This window comes from Antedon bifida, chromosome 2, assembly GCF_963402885.1.
Source record: "Antedon bifida chromosome 2, ecAntBifi1.1, whole genome shotgun sequence".
NCBI classification, from domain to species: Eukaryota; Metazoa; Echinodermata; class Crinoidea; order Comatulida; family Antedonidae; genus Antedon; species Antedon bifida.
The window spans coordinates 33645751-33658210 of NC_136227.1; the positions used below are offsets into that span (position 1 = coordinate 33645751).

Genomic DNA, 12460 nt, shown 5'->3' on the forward strand with positions numbered 1-12460 from the left:
TCAGATGTTGAAATCACCTCATTTACCTTAACAACTAACCTATAAGAAGTAAATGTACATGTGAGCTAATATCTATGGTGCGCCAATACGCCTGGGTACATTATCAATCAAAACTGTAATTACAAGATGAGTCTTTAAACAAGGATTCATTATCATGTGTTGATTAAATCTAATTTATATTATTTAAGTCGACCGATAACTTCTGCAGGGCTTTCGTTTTTGTTTTTTGATAGAAATTTAGTTATTTCAAATGATTCTGTGTTTTTTCTAAAAATAACTTGTGTGGAATTTTGAGTAGAATATCTATATACTTCCATTAATCGTGTATTGTGCATATATAGAAAGAAATTGCATAAACCGTGAATAGCTTTTGTCATTCGTCATGGCCCTTAGTCAATAAGCATAAAAGGAGTGGCGCAGCGACTGCTATGAAATCGTCACAAAGATTGACTGGGGCCTATCAAGGTGTATTTATGTTATTACAATTTTATGAGCCAACCATGTAAGTTTCCAATTTAGATTCAATTGCCTAGGCCTAACTGATAGTATTTATAGTTTATTATTTGTACGTTTGATGGTATGAAGAGAACGAGAGAGTGAGTTGTAATGTAATAGGCTGTTTTTCGTTTGTTGTCCAAACTGGGACCTAGGCCTATGTCAACTTAATTTCCGGTTTTTAGAAAAGGCCTATATGCCTAATTGTCATTATGGTTTTAAAATCAGGTATTACCAGAGCTCAGCTTTTTAGTGGCTGTGTATTTAAATCATATTTGGCACAGAAATGGCAGCAGTGTTGTATACGGTTCCTATGTCTTGGTCCATTTTTTCCGAAACTAAAAAAAATTAAAAGATATTTTAAACTGAATCCCAAAAGCAAAAATAATGTTTGTGATTCAGTTTACTATTTATAATGTGTTTACATTTTAGTAGAAAATGTCAATAGCGCATGCGTAGTAAAAAAGATTATTTAGCATGGGTGGAGGTAAACAAATTGAAAAAAAAACCAATTAATTGAGACACATGAATAACATTTGTCCATGGCATTGTTACATGCGCTAATCTAACCTATTTTACCAGATAGTTTAAATTTACCTCATTTACCTTTTTTTTAGAACATTAGGCCTACATTTTATTGTCGTAAACTGTCCTTTTACTCCAACATCGTGTCACGTGGTAATAATCCAGCAAACTGGTCTTCCCTCATCCTCATGCATATTTTGAAAATAGTTTTAGGTTTGAATGATGCATGAAGTGAAACTCAGCAATATACATTATAGATGTTATTTTAAAGGAAGGGATTACTTTGCAAAACAGGATGAATTGTCCATAGATGGATTGACAGCATTTAACTTAAATACAACTATTCCATTTCAGAAATGAAGATTGAAAACTGAATTGAAAACCATGGCAACATCAGGTAACACAAAACAAATTGCCTTTTTCGTATTGCATCCTTTCGCATTGCAACTGTTTATCTAAAAAAGGCTGTTATTGGCAAAATAGATGCAATCTACAAATCTCTTAAAGAATTATGAAGCCTATAATGGTTCTCGAATACTGACCCTAATCAATGAGACACTTTTGGGACACTAAACAAAATAACCAAAATTGTCCCGGTTAAGGAGTTCTGGGCTCACGAAACTGTATAATTCTAAGAGATTCTTACCACAGCCCCCAAACACAGTGGAGTTGAGGAGGAGATTAGGTAAAAATTACTTTGTACGTCACCCGCACCTCCCAACGAAAACATTCTGAAAGTACCATTTCGGGGCACACACAGATGTCCATATTGTTAAAATGTTCTCAGTTTAGCTCCGAACATGGTGAGGCTGCGGTGGAAGTATGGTTAATTAATTATTTCTGGTATTCAATTATACTGTAGGCTTTCTAATCCTCCTGTCAGTTACTCTTAACACAAAAGAACATTGTTTTTCAGATGAGTTTTAGCACTCATATGCCAGTTGCGAATATATGATTTTCTATACATTTGTATTTAATGTAATATTCATTATTATTGTTTTGTTTCTTGTCAGACAAAACTGAATGTGGTAAAGACCTTAAAGAAAAGTTCCATATTTTAAAAGCTCAACTTAGCAAACACTATCTGGGTCGCTACTTTAAATGGTTGAGATTCTGCCTGCATGGATACATACCATTAGGTGACCTTACCGATAAAGACGTTACAGCGATGAGTTTATTTAATGAACTCCAACGAACCGGTAAAATCACACCGCATAAAGTCAGTCTTTTGCTGGACATAGCTAATGTGACAGGTTTCAGTGAAGCAGTAGGTCAGATAAACCAGTATATGGCAGATAACAGTGTCCAAATTGTTGACGAGGAGACGCTGTCAGCATCTCGTAAACAACTATTCCAGACCTTGAGAGACATTGGACCAGAGGAGTTGAAAAATGTTATTCATCATTACAATGAACTGAATAAATTTAAATTCACAGATATATGGGATGCCGTATTCATACTAGATAAAGAAAACCTTCTAGGTACACCTTCAAGAATTACCAGGTTTACAGATTGTCTTGGAAAATCTGCACAGGATGGACTAGGTATGTATTTAGAAAAGAAGACGAAGTATTTCATTTCTTTCACGAGATAGAAAGTTTATTTTGTGATTTTTCCATTCAAATATTATATTGGCCTAGTGCTTAAAGTTTTTATTTAGCATTGTAAATTCGAATTTCATTATTAAAACAGGTGATGAAATGCCGACCAGTAGTAACGGAACCAAATCAGAGACAGGTTAGTTATACGTTATGTAAGCTACATCATTACAAAACTGATTTTGTGTTTTTAATGATGTACAAGCTTAATGCTGACCATCTAACACAAGATATAATTAAAAGCCTCCTTTGTGATTTTCCAAAAAAAAATTTCAATAAATATTTGTTAGTGTTTATTGATAATAACAAATGTTGATATGACTATATGACCAGCAAATAAAACGGTTGTGTGTTTACCGCCGCGCTTCGACTGGCAATAAACTGTGAGTGTAGGCCTACGTGTACACATTTTATTTTGTACACCTTAGGCCTAATTTTAATTTAACTTCTATTTGAAGAAATGTCGACCAGTAGTAATAACGAACAAGGAATACAGAAAGAGGATAACAGGGGCCGACCTAAAGTGAAAGAAGGAAGTAGAAGGAAGAGGCGGCCGAACAGATCTTGGCTCCGTACCCTTCGTTCACGTTTTGAAAGGTGTTGTTGCAGAGATTCACAAACAGGTATTCTAGTTTTACATTGACCATAATAAAATACAATTGAATTTGAATAACATATTATTTTGACAAAAAAACAATGTTATCAAATCAATGAGAGCAGATATGAAGTTACAAACAGGTAAGTTACAATACCGCTGTTTAACAAACAAAATGATTTATTGTGTTGGTAATGTGTAATAATGAAATTTTTTTTATGCATGAATGAATTGTTTGCTGAATTGCGCTACTAATATTACTTTAGAGTCAGATTGTTTTGTTTATTACTTATTTGTTTATTTATTAAACAGTGGAAGTGCCGACGACCAGTGGTAATGAGGGAACACGAAAAGAAGTTAAATCAGAAAGAGGTTAGTTACTGTTAATCATTAAGCTTAGAAACAAGCCACGTAACACAAGATATTATAGAAAGTTTCTTATTTTGTGATTATTATCACTAGTATGTCTATAAATTGTAAATAAATATAGAGATTGAGGAAAACCGATAAAAGATGTAGTTTTCTTATCACACAAGTGGAATCAATAGACTTCCAACAATAGTGTATTATGGAATCAAAATCAACCAAAAATACATTACATTTATCATTCGTACAAAAGTCTAATTCAACAAATTATTATAATATAAAGCTTGGACTAAAATCAAAAAGAAGGTCCTGTTCTCGAGGGGCATACTACAAATAATGACGGGGAAAACCCAATCTAAATAAAAAATAATTACAACATTCACTCAATAAATTGTTTGTTCGCCACAACCCTGATCATTGGCTGAATATGTAGCAAAACTTGTTCGGGCATTATTTGAATTTAACTCGAATGGTTTAGTTTAATATCTTAATTAGATATTTATGCTGAAATGAATCCCTAAAAGTATTGTAAATTCGGATTTCTCCTGTTATTACACAGGGGAAGTGCCGCCGACCAGTGGTAGGTTCAACGAAGAAACGCAACAAGAAGTTAAATCAGAAACTGGTGAGTAGGCCTACAGATTAACAAATAATATTATAATTCAATGGGTGGAAGGTTTTTGAATTTATGCTCTCTGTAAAATGTATCTAATCTCGGATGTTAATGCGTATTTAGTCTTGATTTATTTTGTTATTGTCTCTTTTGGTTAAACTGGTTTGACGTCATTTCCGATCATGTTAGAACAGAAATTGAACAGAAATTGAAGTTTTCTTCTTGATTGATTTCAAATTGTGTTTGTCGCCCTCTATATACAAGTGCGTTACTTAAAAGGATTTTTTTTGGTTAAAAAAGACCTTAATTGCAATATAACTTGACTACTTAAATTGGAAAATTTCTGAAATGAAAACTGTATTTCTTTATATTAGAATGGTATTTCTATATTATAAAATGTATAATTATTTTGAATTAGCTAAACTATTTATCTATTCTTCTTTATCATTAAACAGTAAATGTGTCGAACACTAGTGAAAAAGAACAAGGAGTGCAAAAAGAGTTTAAACCAGAAACAGGTTAGTTAATATCTCCTATAAAGAAGTTTATTATGCGGTAGAATGATTTTAAACTAATAAGGTCGGTTTGATAATAATTATTAAGACACTTATTTATTTATTAAACAGTAGATGTGTCAACTACTAGTAAAAAAGGACAAGAAACGCAGGATAAGGTTGAGTCAGAAACAGGTTAGTTATTAGAATGTATCTATAATTTCTCTCCCATAAAGACGCTTTTTTTATGCAGTAGAATATTTATCGTTTAAAATTCTGATTTATTAAGTATTAAGTATATTTATTTTTCGGTTTGCTGCCCTCTTTATCAATTCAAGTTTTCTGTTTCTGATAGTAAAGAAAATGTGTTTTTCGCCCTCTATAACCTTAATATTTACAAAAAGTGCAATACAAATATCTATTGCACAGAGTCTGCTATAACTGATAACAATTACTCCAATAACTTTAGGTAAATAGTTTAAAATTGCTATAATTATATTATAGCAATTTTTTATAACAGATTTCAATTTCATTTATACCTGGGATGACATTATCTAGGCCTGTAAAAAGAACAACCAAACCACTATAATTGTTAACAACTTAGGCCTACTAAAATAAACTAAATATAATTAAATAATTAAGATGAATTAATGTCAATAATAATAATAATAATAATAAAATGCTTAATAGAATATGATAAAGTATAACATTTTCTCTATTGAATAACTTTCTTTGTTTTTAGAAAAGATACAAACATATCTGATTAACGTACAAAAGGGAAAGTGCAGCCAGGCCAGTATATTTACACCTGCAACAATGAATGATATATACAAAGTTGACATTTCACATATGTTTACCGATATGGAATTACTAACGGAAAGTGAAAACAATAAAGAAACCAGCAAACCAACAACATTAGAAGAAGTGATTGATGTTATCAGTTCTAAACCTGGATGTAAAGCTCTCATAGACGGCGAAGGTGGAATTGGTAAAACTACCATATTAAGACATTTATCATACAACTGGGCCACGCCTGGTCAAACAATTAAAGCATTTGGAGGTAAAATTGTATTTCTTTTAAGTTTAAGAGATTTAGAAGAAGGTGATGATATCTTCGATCTAATTGTAAAGCAATTAGATATGAAAGATTTCAGCAGGCGTACAAAACTCGCAAGAAATTCAGAGTTGATTGAAGATTTTCTACTAACAAATGAAGACAAAATTGTTTTGCTACTCGATGGGTTAGATGAAGTAAGATTTAATAATCAAACCATAACCAGAATTTTCAGCAGGAATAACTTCAAAAAAAGTACTGTAGTGCTTACTTCCCGATTAGAGAACATAGATGAATTTGTAAAAGCATGTAACGTACATGTAAGGGTTAAGGGATTTAATAACAAGAGCATAGGAAAGTATATTGACAAACATTTCAAGTTTTTTGGAAAACCACAATTGGGAGAGTCGCTTAAAAAGGAATTAGGTATTGACATATTGACACGTTTTCCTAAAGAAGCATACTTGATGTGCAAAAACCCGATGCTACTTCTTTCAATTTGTATGCTATGGGAAGACAATCAAAGTCTTCCTAGTGACAGTTCTGATCTTTTTAAACAACTATTCCGTAGTATTTTAAATCAGTTTAACAAACAAAAACAATTTGCCAAAATTTCTAAATTTGAACACACTCCAGCAAAATATATACATGCTATGATTTTGTTAGGAAAATGTATGTATAAAAACTTAAAAGATAATCAACTTTCAATAAACATGAAAGATTTGAATGATACACATTCTACAGGAAATATGATTGACATGGCCGTCAAACTTGGATTTGTTTACGAAGAAGCACCAATTTCAAAATCTAATTTTGAAAGTGTTTTCATGCCTCCCCACAAGTTGATAGTTGAGTCATTGGTAGGACTGTACTTTGGAAAATTATGTGAAAGTGAAGGTTTGAAGTTTGAATGCGAAGACGATGTAAGACGGTTACTTACACCATTTGATGATAATACATGGGATGAGTGTAAATTATGTGAAAGTAAAGGTATGAAGTGTGGATGTAAGAAAGATATAAAACGATTACTTGCACCATTGGATGATACTGAATGGAAGGTGATAAGAGAAAGTAAGTATTTATACAAAGCAAGAAAGTTTGCAATTGGTTTCCTTGGTGCTAACGCTAATGCATTTTTAAAGCACTGGGTTACAAATAGTTTGTCAACATATCGCTCTCTGCCGAGTAATTTAAAGTTTGTTAAAAAAAACCATAAAGAAGCTGTGGTAAATGCTTTGAATTACCACATTCAAGATTTAGAAATAAAGAATCCTTCGGACGATATAGCTACCTCCATAGAATTGTTTATTAAACACATTAGTCCAGGTGAACAGTGTGATGGGCATTTCAAACGTCTGATTATGCAACTTTATTGCATGGAGGATTTTAATGAAAAAATCAAGCATTTTAGTAGTGGTAGGATGGAAGGGGAATGCAAGGGAAAAGTAATTGCACACATTTTAGCCATCTCTGAATGTGACGAAGTAACGATTATTAAGAATCTATTAAAAGACGCTGATGCATTCAAACACTTCGTTACAGAATGTTCTCTCAAACAAGTTCAATTAGCATTAGGTCTTCTCGATATCTCTCGTAATAACCTTCACAACATTGATGTTAATTCATTGTCTTCATTTCTCATTATGTCTCCTGAGCTGACGTACCTTGACATGAGCGATTGCAATCTATCAGGTGACGTCATCAATCACTTGGGTACAGAATGTTCTCACAAACAAGTTCAATTAGCATTAGATTATCTCGCTATCTCTGGTAATAACCTTCACAACATTGATGTTAATACATTGTCTTCATTACTCATTATGTGTCCTGAGCTGACGGTGCTTGACATGAGGGATTGCAATCTATCAGGTGACGTCATCAATCACTTGGGTACAGAATGTTCTCTCAAACAAGTTCAATTAGCATTAACTCATCTCTATATCTCTGGTAATAACCTTCACAACATTGATGTTAATTCAATGTCTTCATTACTCATTATGTGTCCTGAGCTGAGGTGGCTTGTCATGAGGCATTGCAATCTATCAGGTGAAGTAATTAATTACTTGAATAAACAGTGTTTCAAGCGAAACATAGTTATCATCATCCGCCAATAACTACAGTATGTAATGTGTACTACGTCTCAATTCATATAAAGAGCGCATTTGTAAAAGTCGCAGTACACAAGTGTCAATATTGTAATTACAAAATAGAATTGTATCTGTAAATCTAAAAATGGCATGTAATTAATTGCAAAGTTATAAAAACTGTTTAATAATAATTTGTTATTATAATTATGGTTTTTAAAGAAATAAATTTTGTTAAGTTATATATTTGGTCGCGATCATCAAATTCATCCATATTCATCTTCCTTGTCGCGCGCGTGTCTACATCATACGCGTAGTCAAAACAGCTGCAGCTGCTACTACTATACTATATACTAGCTGAAAACTCTGTAGGCCTAGGCCTAGGCCTAGCCTAAATAGGTCTAGAACTTATATCTTGTTTGCCTGTGCTAGGCCTACTTACTAGCCTACTACTGACTGCCTCAACTTGGCTTGTCTAGTCTGTACATGTTTGAGGTATGTTGTTCTTTTCATTCAGTCATTTGATTGCTAAAGTTGAGTTTGTTTGTATGTAATTGTAGGCCTAGCCTAGGGCTAGGCCTAGAAGAATGTAATTATTTATTTTTACTTATTGTAAATACTTGGTGGGACACTAGCTAGCTAGTAGGAGGACTAGAATAAGTATTTTAGAACAGCTATGGATGATATCATAAAGTGTTCACTCTCTTTAAAAAAAAAAAATGAATCTTATAAACAATTATTTCCTTCTAAATGATTAAATATATATAAAATGAAATGATATGTTTAATTTATCTGACACTTGTATGCTTGACTTTTCAATGAAACACTAATTTGCACAAAATATTATTTTGTTTGTATCTTCAGAAAACCAAAAGTAGGTCTAAACCAGTGCCTATTTTATTTTATAAATATAAAATATATCTATTTTATAAATAATAAATATATGATGTATTTCATTTGTAGTGAATGTGAATGTGTATACAGTGAGCATACTGCCATATTACATCATGTGATTGTTGTGTATGAATGCCTATAGTATTATATATTAATGTGTTATTATAAGAAAAAAAAATTAAATCATTTAATAATATATTAATAATCTACTTTGCAGTATAATAAATAACAATTGTCATTTTAAAGTAATATGTTCTGTACGGTTATATTTCATCTGTGTATACTTATGTCTTGTATATTATTGTTACGTTTTTAGAATATTTTAATGTAATTATTGTTGATAGTAATGTAATTATTATGAATGTTGTTCCAATGACTCAAGTAAAATCACTTTTTCTTGAGGACAAAATTATTAATAAAGTTTTTTTTTAAATGTTATCTTTTTTTAGTATTGTGTGATGTCTACAGCATGTCAAAAATAAACCTGCAGAGACCATGATGTCATGATCATGCGATCAGGGCCAGGTCCAGTGGGAGGGGTAGCACTAGTTTCGCGAGGTCCACCCTTTGTCACCCAAAATCAAATCACATTTTTTAAGTCTAAATAATTATAAACAAACTTAAGCTCTGTCTACATGACCAACAAAGTGTGATGTGCCCAAATATGGTAGCGATATGCCCAAATGGTAGAGATACGATATCATAATGTCCATATATGGACACACCACATTTTTTTGTCACAAAGTGTAAAGACAGAGCTTTACAATTCATCACTCTTCTTGCTCTCCAGTGTGGACAGAGCTTTAGTAGCAAACCCATAAAAAACAAACTATTTATTAAAAACTTTCATTCAAAAACATATCCACCTCCTCCTAACCAATTAAACCAGAAGTAAACAAAAATGTTATTTTTTAATATTTTTGCATAATAAAGGAATGCTTTATGTTCAGTTTGTAACAGTGATAAGTTCAGTCAAAATTCCAACCTAATCATTCTAATACAAGCAGTGTTTTTGATTTACTATTTCCGAGATGCTCAGATCACTTTAAAGTTAAAATACAGATGTAGTGTTATAATAGAGAGAATACAATGGTTTGGCGGGGAGGGGGTGGTGTTTGAGGGGATGGACCTAACTTACTCCAAATTTAATTTCTGTCATTTTTTGTAAAGGTCCAAGTCCTCGATTACTGTACAATAATATATATTTTAGCTGTTTTAATAAAAACTATACACTATGCAAATAAACTGGTGATAATTCTTTTACTTTAATGTTACACATTATTTTACAACCAAGTCACCGTTTATATTATATAAAATATTGTTGATTTTAATACAGTATTCATAAATTTTAAAGGTTTGGTTATAATCAATTTTTCACAATATTACATCCTAAATTGGTTTCTTGTAATGATGAATTAAAAATAGTGGTTGCAATGAATATAATATTGGTAGATAAACACAAATATTATTTGTAATCACAATTAAAACCATGATACAATGTTTGTTTAAAATAACAGTAATGTTGATCTGTTTAAAAAGTTTGACAAACTGAAACCTGTAGAGGGCAGCAGACTATAATTTTGATGACGGTTTTAATGGACCTTCCCATTTTTCACCTGTAAGTATAAAAGTTAAAAAATATTATTATCACAGTATTAATTTCTAATGAAAATGAAAACATTGACAAAGATATGATGACAATACTGATAATAATACAGTGACTTTAAAATAATAAAATATGTATGCCTACTACAAGTATTTGATAATTTGCATGTGTTTTTACCTATTATATGAGCTAAAAGAGGTATTTTATCTGTTCCCCAAAATGTCTTTACTTCTCCATCATTGTGAGCTAATATCCATGGTGCGCCAAATGCCTACAAATTAAAATCACGTTTTTTATTTGAACATGTAATTGTATACTACAGATCGCCAATATATACTGTAAATTGAATTAGTTTTAAAAATAAAAAATAAACTCAATAAATTCAAATTACTTACACCACTTTTGAGTGCAATGCCTGTTATTCTTTTTAACTCTTCTTTTGTTGATTGATCTTTGACCTTTGACATGCATTTATTAGCGACCTCTTCAGACATTCCAGCAGCCTGGGCTGCCTAAAAATAATTGAAGATGTAGATTTGGTATGACAATAAATATCATGTAATATAATATTAAATTTAAATTTAAATTTTCATCCCAATCAACAAAAATATCAATCCAGCCTTTTGTAATTTTGATTGCAAAAAAAGTTTTATAAAAAAAAATAATTAAATATTCACATACCTCAAGAACGGATGTGAGATCTGTAATGTCTTTATCCTGTTAAAAAAAATTATTTAAAAGTTATATATGTAATATATAATATTATAATATTTATGTAATAATAAGTCTATAAAATGATATATTCCATTGGGGTTCGATTGTGTTAAAATTGGGAACATACTAGTATGGGGAAAATTTAGGCTGAGAGATAATTATATACATTTTAAGTTAATATAATTATATTATATACAAAAAATTAATGAACTAGTTGACCTTTGACCACATCCTTATCCATAATTGTCTTGATACTTCTTCAAGGTCATCTGGATGTTGGTCATTTACAACGGTCAAAAATCTCTGTGCCGTCAAAGAACCTGAATGACAAAATGACATTTATTATCAAAATTGTGACAAGTATGATTTAATAAATTTATAGAAACTCTAATTCTCCCATAGCATGTGGGATTAACAATTAAAGTCAGTTTTGCAGTATGGCTCCTCTTCCTCGACGACGACCATAATTATAGTAACATAATGAATATACAATATACATTTTCTAGTGAAAAATTTAAGCGGTAATATTACGAATCTAAAATGATCTAACACAATTATACATGTTCACAAAGCCTAACAAAAATAATGATTAAACAGCACGCAACACTCTTGAGTACATTATATTATACAGTACTTAGTGTCGATATGTCCTCACTTGGGTGGTTTCTGAGTGTGCAGATTAATATCCTTAGTTGTTCCTTTTGCTAAAGTGTACAACCGTTATTCCCTCTTGGCCCACATTCTGTACGACTAGTACTGTACAACTTAAATACCTAAACCCTGTTCCAATAATTATTCTATGCTCATTTGCATAACAAGTGACATCTTGTGCAAGTGAGCATCCAATCACAGGCTGTCACTTGATATCCTTTGTATATACATAGAGTATTGTCATTAACGTATAACATATACTGATAAACATTAAATTCAACACAAAATATGGCGTTTAAACGCACGGTATCGGGCCAATAGGAATGCACAGCTCGATACCTTCCACACCATAGTGACTATTGGCTTACCACTCATGCTGATATCCAATGTAAGGATGCAGGTACGATTGACGGTGCAATAGACAACTTAACATTATGTCACACGTGACCATCTAAAACAACCATGGCGATCGAATTGCCTATCTGTGAATTTATCACACCTTACACTTTACTATACTTTTAATATACTTATAAAATTGATCAACCTGGGAGTTGGCTACAAATTGTTTGATATACTGTATACCTGTCATTTTGATGACAGATTTGATCATCAGCCTCCTAGGCGCGTACTTAGACACAATAATTATATACCATGGAGAAACTACTATTGACGAGGATACAAATTAATAGGCTACTAGTAGCCTATTAATTTGTATCCTCGTCTTGGGGTGTAGACGTTATTGTATTTTAGTTGTGGCTATTGTGTCGCGCT

General features: G+C 31.7%; 3 protein-coding genes across 4 annotated transcripts in view; 2 read left to right on the plus strand and 1 right to left on the minus strand.

Annotated features, from left to right (window-relative positions):
* Positions 1-12460, plus strand: part of LOC144834767 (mitochondrial coenzyme A diphosphatase NUDT8-like) — a 43408-nt gene that overhangs the window by 20749 nt on the left and 10199 nt on the right. The window contains exon 1 of one of the 2 annotated variants that reach the window (XM_078689693.1): positions 8281-8319. The exons of the other annotated variant lie outside the window; for it this stretch is intronic. The gene's annotated coding sequence lies outside the window, so the exon portion shown is untranslated. Of the gene's footprint in view, positions 1-8280; positions 8320-12460 lie in introns of those variants that run through there. 2 annotated transcript variants of the gene reach the window in all.
* On the plus strand, positions 1405-7859 carry LOC144835652 (uncharacterized). The gene is made up of 8 exons (XM_078690726.1): positions 1405-1417; positions 2034-2564; positions 2713-2757; positions 3526-3585; positions 4139-4204; positions 4648-4710; positions 4819-4881; positions 5429-7859. Exons 1-8 carry the CDS (start codon positions 1405-1407, stop codon positions 7852-7854), a joined length of 3267 nt encoding a protein of 1088 aa, XP_078546852.1. The 3' UTR covers positions 7855-7859.
* Positions 10291-12064, minus strand: LOC144835653 (glutathione S-transferase kappa 1-like). The gene is made up of 6 exons (XM_078690727.1): positions 12058-12064; positions 11258-11358; positions 11006-11041; positions 10720-10836; positions 10502-10595; positions 10291-10334 (listed from the first exon to the last, which is right to left on the minus strand). The coding sequence occupies exons 1-6, from the start codon at positions 12062-12064 to the stop codon at positions 10291-10293; spliced, it is 399 nt and encodes a 132-aa protein (XP_078546853.1).